General features: G+C 48.0%; 1 protein-coding gene across 1 annotated transcript in view; it reads left to right on the top strand.

Annotated features, from left to right (window-relative positions):
• Window positions 1-1732: 1732 nt before the first annotated feature.
• The window catches only part of LOC135812094 (protein HID1-like), a gene marked incomplete in the record, with an annotated part of 29001 nt that continues 19122 nt past the window's right edge, over window positions 1733-11611 (top strand). The window contains 8 exon segments of the mRNA XM_065325422.1: window positions 1733-1956; window positions 5409-5561; window positions 6581-6641; window positions 6971-7134; window positions 8203-8256; window positions 8962-8991; window positions 9871-9917; window positions 10654-10775. Coding sequence (XP_065181494.1) covers window positions 1891-1956; window positions 5409-5561; window positions 6581-6641; window positions 6971-7134; window positions 8203-8256; window positions 8962-8991; window positions 9871-9917; window positions 10654-10775 — 697 coding nt within the window.

Below are 11611 nucleotides of genomic sequence, written 5' to 3'. Positions count from 1 at the left end.
GCACAATTGGTGTTCGTTATATCAGGAGTCGACTGTTACATTATAAGCAGCAGGCGCTAGGCAGACTGTTGGAGTTACACAGTAATACAACTTGAACAGTGAATACTGACGTCACGACGGTCTCAGTCATAGCTGTGACTCAAAGACAATAATTAATATTTTGAGTGTCGACGTGATGCGACGCAATGTCTATGTAATGCGATCATCCCACTATCGTCCGTGGCAACATTCGGCATGCAACTAAAAAAGTGGAGTCATCTTCATGTACATGTAGTAGGCCTTGGCGGATAATGCCGGCAGAAAAATTGGCAGAATTCGGTACTTTTTCTGGTAAGTTTCATGCATGTTTGGTATGTGGATAAAGAAATGGAGCAGAATTCGAGGAATTGCCCGCCATAAGGTTTGTATGGTTCTGCCAATTTCGGTGCAAAAAAAGCAGAATCTGCCACCTTTTCGAGCATTATCCGCCAAGGCCTAACATGTACATGTAGGTGTACATGTATAAGTTATTAGTGACTTTTTACGATACGGTACCAAGCAGGGAGTAGTACAATACCGGTATTGTACTACTCCCTGGTACCAAGTAGGCCTCCGCGGAATGTGCCGGCATAATTTCGGGAATTATCGGTGTGATTTTTAAAACGGGAATTATTGGCAATTTTTGTGGAATAATCGGTAAAATTTGAGCGATGCCCCCTTTTTTCAATTTTTTTCCATTTATAGCACCCTGATTTGTACCAAAAAGCTCATGATCCTGAAGTTGATCGCCCGGTATTTCAAAAAAGAAAGAAAAAAAAGCTTCCAGCCGAGTTTCACGCGAACCGTGATTTTTTTGCCCGTACAAGTGGCAAAAAACCCGTACGCGGCACGGTATCTGCAAAAAAGGGAAGAAAAAAAGAATTATTGTGAGAATTATTGGTGGAATTACGGGAATAATCGGTCGAAATTTTGAGCAATGCTCAAAAGAATTATCGGTAAAAATACGAGCATATTCCGCGGAGGCCTAGTACCAAGACTTCGGAACCGCGTATGACGTGACTCTTGGCGATACCATTTTTCTCAGCATTACTAAGGTTACATGAACCCCAATGGTAATCCGTAAGAATTGTGCTCCCGGCTTACCGTTGTGTGAGCGCACCCTTACCGATAGCAAGAGTACATAAACAACGTGATCAGAGCTCTTTTTCTCTTTCTTTTTTTGGTACATATACTAGTGTGCCTACTAACGTATGAGGACAAAGAAATGGAGCACGCATAAGGTTTGTGCGGTTCTGCCAATTTCACTGCTTTCCGGGCAGAATCTGCCAATCATTTTTCGAGTTATGTAAACACGCCCTACCCTGTACCTGTGGCATTTTTCGCCTCCCAACCGGTCCTTGCATGGAAGCAGGGGTCCCATGGAGGGACCCTGGGCGACCCTGTGGAGTCTTGGACTGGTTCATGTGTGCCCCCATGTATTAGCTATTAGTATTACTGCTGGGCCTGGCATGGGCTGATGGGCCATGGGGGATCTGGATGTAGACTTTTTGTGCCAGTGCAGCATGCTTCATTGCTTGCATATGCGCATGGCATGGTACATGTATACATGGCCTATATGGCTGGTTACGGTATGACATGATCAGCTGACCGGCAACAACGTTTTTACGTCAACAAACTCTTTGGGTGACGACATGGATCTGTGGATGATCCGAGTCAAACACCACTGCATGCATTGTTCACTCAGATCAGTCAGAGTCAGTGCTTCATGTTTCAATATATTTTTCGCATTTCACATTCTTTCACTGTTTCAACCCCCGTATGTTGTTCGTTTCTGGACTTGCCTTTACCTTGTGGTGGTCTGGAAACTCGTAAAGTCGACCTGGTGGTTGCGGAAAGTGTTCTCAACTCGCCATGGGTGGCGTGGAGAGCAAGCAGGCGTTTCGCGGAACCGTTCTGCAATTGACTGGGAAGACGGTGGTGAGTGCACGGAATTGTTATTGCTTTCAGGAAATAACCATCTTGCTGAGTCTCTGACATGGCATTTACCAGCTGCTGACACCAGCTCAGAGAGGCCTTATTTCACCAGTGCTGAAAACAGCCCAGTGGTGTGGTGTGTCCATTAGATTCCATGCTTTTACGACAGCAGTGTGTATTACTCAGCGATGGAGAGGTGACAATAAACGATTATTACGATTGCCTCGGCTACGGTGCACTTGTACTGGGGTTAGAGTGCGTTCAGAATATAATTGTACACGTATTACAATACCTTCACGTGTTCTACTCTCCACGTTTTAGTTATACATGTACAATCACTGGAGTACGAACAGACTTACACTGCACAATTCTTACCATTGTCAGATACTAGTAACGTTTTTAAATTTTCGTGAAAGATTCTCTCTGGCACTTCATTCTCAATGCTACGTTTATGCACTGTACCTTGTGTTGGTGTGGACGTAGTCCGTAGTATGTACGTGTACCATACAAGCACAGCCAGGCTAGCTACAAGTCGAAAGTGGCACGAAACACAGGGGCGTCACAGGGCAGTGTGGAGTGGTACGAACAGGGGCGCGGGGTGTCCACCAGGGAAAAAAATCGGACTTTTCGGCCAACAGAGCACGTTTTTAGCGCTCTACAGGCGCCCTGGGCGGACTATCCTGAATGAAAAGTGGTATGACCGTGGCTGTACTGGTCGTACCATGTGTGATGCCCCTGAAACAGTAGTTCTTGTCACTTGTCCAGCGAGGGGACCTCCCCCATCATGTGACCTTATGCCGGCTGTAAAAGTGTGCGCAATGATGCTTGCAATCTCGTGCGCATGTACCGTAAAAATCCCGCCAGAGCGCCCCTCCATCCGCGACCTTTCCAGCAGGTCCAGGTGGGGAGGGCGGATAGGTGAGTCATTGCCGCATTCAGGCACTACATGAACAAGTAACTTAACCCTTTCAGGGTCACAGTGCATTTACTACGTCTGGGCACTGAAATTCAGTGCATCAGTACAATTGTGGAGATAGCAACAAACAAATTGTCACAACATTTTTGTTTCTCAACGGATTTTCAAAACTTATGGCTTACTGGAAAGCTCCTTTCCTGCTCGTCATCTTCCACGTACTTTCAGAGCATACAGCACCTCAAGGACGCCAACAGTGTCCCTACCGTGCGCCAGTTTGGCATCAAGACCACGCTCAACTATTTCCTTCGGTTTGGGGCTCATACTCAACGTAGAACTACGATTCAAACTGCATCGAGCTCGTGAGATTCAAGCGATTCAAATGATGTACTCATACGTCATGCTGCCTTTCACACGTCATTGGGAAATCCCCTTGAATGACTTGAAAGTCGCAAAAATATCGCCAGACAGAAAGTAAGAAAAATGTTCAGATCGAAATCGCGCGTTCAATTTATTGCCGCTCGATCATTTGTTGAGCTATCGCCACACCGAAAACACCTCTGGAAAGCCCTTTCCAAGACCGTTCCAATGAGCTATAGATTTTCGCGATGCGATAATCCGTTCCAGAGTTATGGCTGTTTGTACAGTGATCTATCAGTGCGTACGGTACGTGGACTGTACAAAAAGTATAGCGCGAGTATACTCATAGCCCAGACGCGATGGGGTCTGCATGACGAGTATACTCATCATAAACCCGGAAAGAGTTAATCACTAGGGCTCAAGCGGTCACGGTTTTACCCCTAACGGTTAACTGCTAAGCTAACGGTCGGTTTAACGGTTATAACCTATAAGCCATGGCAATCCTGCGGACTCTTTTATAACGGTATATTTGACTATACTCATTCAAAAAGTGTACCCTAATCAGTACAACGCACACATGTACATTCTCTTGCATGCTCACTCATACATACTCTCACACCAAGAGACCAGATATGACCGAGTTGACAGCCCAGAAATTGCGTACGCGTGCGACAGCCTGCGAAAGTGCATACTTTGCAACGACCTGATACTGGGAAAAATTGACTGAAAAGTTACTGCGTCACCGTTATCTTTATCGGTTAACCGTTAATTCTTCGTAACCGGTCTGTAACCGGTTAATCGGATTAACCGTTTGAGCCCTATGAATCACCCTACGAAAACTGTGCGTCTCGTCTCATGCACCAACCAAAGGTCAAGAGCTGGGAGCCGTACAGACCCGTCAAAACCCAGGGTTTGTGCGATCCCTGGTCTAGAGGGTGTGAACTGTGGCGTACACTTCCAACCGGGTCGAGCACGCGTTTGCAATGCACTACGGCATCACACTTCACAGAGTCATGCGATGGTACAATCATTATCACTTCCCTGACAAGAATTCAGGGAGGGGCGCATGAGAGAGACGATCTGGCGGGATTTTACGGTACTTGTAGTCCGTGCGGCCCGCATGTGTGCCTTTCTGCAGCGGGCCTATTGCGCTGGGTGCGCGTTTATCCATTATGTTGACCTGATTGCTTGTGCAGTCTACGATCCACGTACAGAGCAGTGTGCGGCGATTTCTATTGGCGAATGTGTGATGGTCGTGAAAATAGCGAAATTTAAATCTCTAGCCGAGTTTCTCACTTTACAGCCACACCATAGCGTGACTGTGAAAAGACATGCAAACAGGCGGTACAGGGCGTACAAGATCTGGTACTGTTGCAGACATTGAAAATACGTTTAGAAAGCAAGCGGCCACCGGGCGCTGGCCTTGCAGCCGTAAGCACTGCTGCATGCATGCTGGTCTATTTTTTACGGTGCTACAGTGCGTGTACGCGCTAAGCAAGTAAGGACGCCGGCCACGGCCATTCCACTGGCTTTCTATGTCCTGGACAGTACATCTGTACAACCGGCATAAGGTCTATCACGACAGTACATCTGTACAACCGGCATAAGATCTATCACTACGGTCAGGAGTACGTAATTCCCAAGAGTGTGCAACTGCCTGCACAACCTCTATGCAGTGCTGCGACGGCAGAACTTCACATGACATGGTTCAAAAGGTTACAATGGCAAACAGAGCAAAGACATGGTTCAAAAGGTTACAATGGCAAACAGAGCAAAGTGACCACAAGAGAGGTGTACCCACAGCTGGATTGCGTACAACCCTGTATGTTCTGCCGTCGCAGACCACATAGCTGGAGTTGCACACTCTTGGGGAGTTATGTATTCTTGCTACAGTACAGTCATGTCAGCCAAGAGTGTGTATGTGTGCGGCTTTTGAACCTTTTCTGCTTTCTGCTTTCGTGTCTGTCACGGCACAGCTCCTGGATTGCACGCTGTATACTTGAAAGATTGGTTCATTTTCTTTGTATTCTATCTGTGCTCTGGCTAGGAAGCAGTGGATTTGTATTGTGTGTTGCTGTTGTAACCTCTGGGGAGAGTGTGGCGCTTTTGTTTTTCTGCTATTGATTTTATCTCTTTCTCTCTCTTTTTTCTGTGTGGACATTGTCTGTGTCAACTGGTGCAGACTGTTGCTTCGTCGGAGGAGTCTTTCTGGGACCAGATCTTCCAGACATCCGGCCTGACCGGTCCTCAGGATGCCTTCACTCTGATTACCTCGCAAGAGATCCGCACACTGCGCGATGAAGCGCCCTCGAACCTCGCCACTCTCTGCTACAAGGTGAGATGCGATTTTCGATACGTACTTCAATATTTGGCGCGTCCCTGACAATAGAGAGGTTCCGCACTACGTAAAGTTGAGCAACTTTACGTTAGTGGGTGGGAAAAACCCGTGAATTCGCGAGTTTGCACTCCACTTACGGAAAGTTGTCTACGGAGAGTACGTAGATAGGGCTCTGATAACGTAGCTGGTCCGTAAGTGGATTGGGGTACAAATTTATGACTCTCTCCCCATGGGCCCCAGGTCGATCTGGTCGTACACTGCCGCGTTCGGAGTTGCCAAGGGCAGCTACGTGATTTGAAAACTCCGTATGGCGGAACCCAGATCCGCATGCAGTTTACGTAAGACTTTCCGTAGATCGACTACGTTTTTTACTAACGTAATTACGTTATGCGGAACCTCTCTATTGTTGTGACATCCCGCCCTGTCCGTGCCCTCTGCTCATTGCCTTGTTCTCTCTCTCTCTCTCTCTCTCTCTCTCTCTCTCTCTCTCTCTCTCTCTCTCTCTCTCTCTCTCTCTCTCTCTCTCTCTCTCTCTCTCTCTCTCTCTCTCTCTCTCTCTCTCTCTCTCTCTCTCTCTCTCTCTCTCTCTCTCTCTCTCTCTCTCACACACACACACACACACACACACACACACACACACACACACACACACACACACACACACACCACACCACACCACACCACACCACACACGCACGCATACACACACACACACACACACACACACACACACACACACACACACACACACACACACACACACACACACACTCTCTCTCTCTCTCTCTCTCTCTCTCTCTCTCTCACAAACACCCTCTCTCACACACATCCTACTGGGGCAAGTGATGCATTGTCCATACACTTTCTGTCTAAATCCAGGCTTGGACCCTTGCCTACAGCTGTATCTACTGGACTCTCACAACACTTTTTGAGTTTTGACTATTATCCTGGCTTTCATCCTTGTAATGATAACATGCACATCATCCTCACTGTTTGTTTGTTTGTGTTCCTGGCAGGCTGTTGAGCATCTCGTCAGATCTGCAGCCGGTGGCTGTCCTCGCAATAAGCACAATCTGGGTACGCTCGCATCATTGTGTTGGGTTGCTAGGACACTGTACATGTACTTGATAAGTGTGTATGGTGTGCTGCTTGAGAGCACGGATTGTGTGCAGCGCTCACGATGACTCCCGGTTGGCTTGAGTCCGCATTCTCGTTGTTTTGTCCGTTAGAAAAGTGTGTGTCATCTGTCCAATGCTAATGCTGGACCTGTTTGTTGTATCGTCAGTTCCGTAAAGAATGCGCTGGGCTTATGCAGATAATCACTGATGTGTGTATGTGACCGTATGTCTGTCCGTGTGTCTGTATGGCTCTCCGTGTCCGTTAACGCGCGTGCGTGCCGTGTGCAGTTCTGAACTGTGTGCGTCTGCTGACGCGCATACTGCCGTACATCTTTGAGGATCAGGAGTGGCGCGGTTTCTTCTGGTCGGCCCTGCCTGGCCAGAGCGAGGGCAGCAGTACTGCTCCGGATGCACCACCTCCACTCGCTCAGTCACTCATTGGGGCTGTACTGGTACGTATTAAACACTAGCTTTGGGCGTTAGTAATTCTTTAAACTCAATAACGTCGTTATGTTGTTTGGCCATGTCTGTATCAATTTTACTCTTTTTCTTTTTACGATGCTCTTATTAAATTTCTTTCTCCATGCCGACTTTTGGGAGTTAGGTTTTATTTAACCTTACCCACGATTGGTTAACTTACTGTGTGTGGTTGACATACTGCGGCTGCTTGACTTGCCGCGTGGGGTTTACTCGCTGTGGGTAGTTAGCTGACAGCGTGTGGTGGACTTGCCACGTGTGGTTGACTTAACGCGCGTAGTTGACATACCGCATGTAGCTGGTTTGTTGTTCGTGGTTGACTTATCGCATTGTGCGTATGATTGACATACCACAGGTGGACGACTTACAGCAAGAGTACATAACCCCCAAGAGTGTGCAACTCCAGCTATGGGGTCCAGAACTTCACATCACGTGATGAACTCGTAAACATTTTTTGCAATTTGTGCACGATAGATACAGGGTTGTACGCAACCCAGGTTTGGGTTCAACTCTTTGCTGGTCACTTTGCACTGTTTGCCAGCGTAACCTTTTGAACCATGTCACGTGATGTGAAGTTCTGCCGTCGCTACACTGCATAGAGGTTGTGCAGGCAGTTGCACACCAGGGGCGTCACAGGGCAGTGGGAAGTGGTACGGCCGGGATACGGGGGGGGGGGGGGGGGGGGGGGGGGTCCCATGGGGAAAATCGGACTTTTTGCCCCAAAGGGCATATTTTAACACTCTACAGGCGCTCTGGGCAGACCATCCTGGACGAAAAGTGGTACGACCATGGTCATACCGTGTGTGACGCCCCTGCACCCTCTTAGGGGTTGTGTACTCTTGTTTCCAGCAATAGCTAGTCATGATCCAGGACACTGCAGATGTATTGATGGTGTCGCTGAGAAAGATTTCCCTGATTTATCCCGAATGGCTGACGCATATGTGGTCGGCGTATTGTCGTTAGGCCCGTTGCATGGGTTGGTGTTGGTCATGATCATGAGCGCTTCTCTTCGCTTTCTTCTTGTTTGCGTTCTTCTTGCTCAGGATCTCCTCTTCTGCCCTGACTTCACCGTGATCGCTGTCAAGAAAGCTGGTCCGGTAGGTTCCTGGCTTCAGCAATAACAAGTAGATCTCCCCACTGACCCAAGCGTGCTCACCACTATCAGGTGGAGCCCGTAGCTATAATAGCAGGCGCGCCGGAACCGGTCCGGTTGGTCAGGTTATTATCGGACCAACTTTGTGGCCACCAACATGTATTTAGTACTGTGGAGGGCATGTGTATCCACCATACTATGTTTTGACCTTTTCCTCGTTTCTTTTTGTTCTCCACCTGTTTTCCAGTAGGGCTGTGTCAAAAGTAAAAAAAAAACAAAAAAACAAAAAACCCATACCCAAAATATGAAAGGCCACAATACTACCGGACCAATCAATAACTGCTTCCTGCGGTCGTGAATAGTATATGTTCCCTTTCTCCCTACTGCGTGTAATTAATTAGCAACAGTGCATCGGATTCACTGGTTAGCAAGGATGTTCATTGTTCACGTCTTCCTTGTATCCGCACACCGTGAAGATGCCTGTCACTGTTTTGTACGTAATTATACTCATTTAAAAAATGCTTGTCTTCTGTCAAGTTGTGGATTCATATCCGGGTTTCTGAAGCCTTTGATCATTATAACTGAAAAGTTGTGCCCCTTTCATTGTGTGTCTGTGTCGTTGCTTCTTCCCCGAACTCGTGTGTGCGCCCCGCCCCTTTTTGGTGTACCTGCTGGTTTTGGGTCACTTGCCGCTTGTCGGCACCTGCAGAGACCTGGGATGTGTGGTCGCGATACGTTCGTGAGTTCTTGCATCAGTTGTCTGTCTTTCGTGTTGGGTTGGATTTCGTCACGTCGGCCACGCGCTTTGTCAGTTTTTTGGATATTTGCCAGCCTTGTCATCTGCTGCCATCAGGTCGTACCATTCCGCCATGTCTTTGAAGTGCAGTTTTAATTTTCTCGTTCTTTGTGTTCATCTGGCCGTGCAACCGCATTGGTGTCAACCCAACCGTCACGGTTTCTGTTTGGCATCCATCCTGCAAGGTGTGTGTGTGTGTGTGTGTGTGTGTGTGTGTGTGTGTGTGTGTGTTCGCACACGGACGCGCACGTCCACTTGGATAAGTAGCGTTCTTGCACTATCGCCACTCGTGCCATCTGACTTGTGTAGCATGTGTCAGCTGCTCGGTACCCATTCCACCTCGCCTCCACTTGACACTGTTCCCAGCACTTCAGCACATCACCTTCATCTTTGTCATCGTCTCCTCCGCCAAGCCATGTCATGTAGGATTACTTCATTTCACTGCTTGCGGTGTCATGATTTGATGATGGTGATGTAAAGTATGATAGAGAGGCTATTCGATGATGTCATTATTCAACATGTTTTATGGTGCACCCCAAGCACTGGTTTGTCCTGCCACAGTCCATACCGGTACACCAGGCATTATGATGAATTGTCGGTGATGTTATTCACGAAACCGCTGTTGCATCACAACATACTGCACATTCTTTCACCGCCGATGCCGACGACCTTTTTGATTTTGGTTCTTTGTTGGTGTTTTTTGTTATTGTTTGCAAGCCCTTTCTTGCTGTGTCCGTGTGTGTGCATGTGTGTGTGTGTGTGCGTGTGCGTGCGCGCATGTGTGTCTGTGTCTGTGTGCGTTTTGTTATCACGCGCACACAGGACAGTCCGGAGGATTTGAGCAATGTGGACAGCTGCGAGTACATCTGGTAAGCGAATGCTGCAGCACATTGTCCTAAATTTTGCAGATTTTTAGATGACATACTGTAAAAGCAGAACTTTTCGGCGGTGCTTTATTTTCGGTAACTTCGGTGCCGACAATTTTATCTAAAATAAACGCACCGGAAATTTCGGTACTAGTACACTTACCTGGAAAACGGGTTTACCGAAAATTTCCCTCCACCGAACCGCCGATTTTGGAGAATACTGAAAGTATTACACCACCGAAAAATTCTGCTTTTTTTACAGTACTTGTGATAAATAAGAGGTACACAGCATCATTCGGCCCTGTGCAGATTTTTACTCAACCACCACACCATATAACTCTGCTCCCCAGCCGACCTCGGCACGGCGTTGCCACAGCACACCACCAGCAAAGCGACACATTCGTTGCTACTCAGCTCCTTCACGACATACATGTGCATGCGATTGCACCAAGAGTGTGTGTTGGTTTTCTGTCTAGTCCTCTGCAAATGTGGCACACGAATATGGGCAGTGTTGCGCTAGTATTGATAGGGGTAGTGTGAGTGAACTGTATATGTACTGTGGGTCAGCTGCTAAGCGTCTTCAAGTTTTACTCTATCGGCGATTGTCCTGACCCATGGGTGTGTATGTGTGCGCGCGTGTGTGCGCGTGTGTGTGCGTGTGTGTATGAGTGTGGCCTGTGCATGCATGTGTGCGCGCGGTTTTGTGTGTGTGTCTGTGTGCTTGCCCGTACTCTTGCAGGGAGGCCGGTGTTGGTTTTGCACTATCCCCTGGCACTACGGGCTATCTGGACGGACACCGTGCTGAGCTACTGCGTCTTCTATTGACCTGCTTCTCCGAGACCATGTACAAATCAGCTACATGTATGTGTTGAGTCAATGCATGTGTGTGTGTGTTAATACCTACACGGTACTGATCAATGAAATCCGATCGCACGAGACAAGCGGACTCATGTGTACCTGGCACAACCCTTGCAACCTGGTCAGAGGCAGGTCCATTCAAGTGCGGCTGCTGCATGTACCGTAAAGTACCGCCAGAGCGCCCCACCATCTCATCCTTTCGTGGTCGTATTGTGGAGGTGGTCTGCTGTCTGCAGGTCATACGACATGAACCTTGTACACATATTGCACGTTTTGCAGTCAATCCGTACCTTCAAGAGGACACAAGATCCACACAAAACCTGCCAAGTGTGACCTTAGTACACTAAGGTTCTCACATCGTACACACTTCGTTGCACTCTGCCATACGATTTTCCTTTCTCTGGCTGTAAAATCAAGGTGGGGCGCTCTCGCGAGACGGGGCGCTCTGGCGGTACTTTACGGTACATCTAATCAGGGAGTTGTAAAATTAGGACTCCCTGATGTATAATGTACATGTATTCGCCACTGGGTCACAGATGACCCGGTGTTCTTTTTCCAAATGGGTCAAAGTATCCCCCCCCCCCCCACCCACAACCAGGTCGCTGACCCGGCTCTGGAGTAGACACTGCAGTACACACTAGACTAGGCGATTTCCGCCACTCAAATAGTGCTCAATATCCAGATTTCCACTGCTCAAACAATGCTCAATGCCCGGTCGTTCACTGCTCAAACAGTGCTCAATACCTGGGGACAGAGCTTTGAGCACAGAAATTAGGACATTTGGTTGCAGCTCCCAGTTTAGATATCATAACAGCGAGTGCGGAAATAAGATGTATGTA

The sequence above is a fragment of the Sycon ciliatum genome, chromosome 3 (assembly GCF_964019385.1).
Source record: "Sycon ciliatum chromosome 3, ocSycCili1.1, whole genome shotgun sequence".
Lineage (NCBI taxonomy): Eukaryota > Metazoa > Porifera > Calcarea > Leucosolenida > Sycettidae > Sycon > Sycon ciliatum.
Note: the sequence above shows the minus strand (reverse complement) of the source record. Positions and strands in the feature narration are given on the sequence as shown.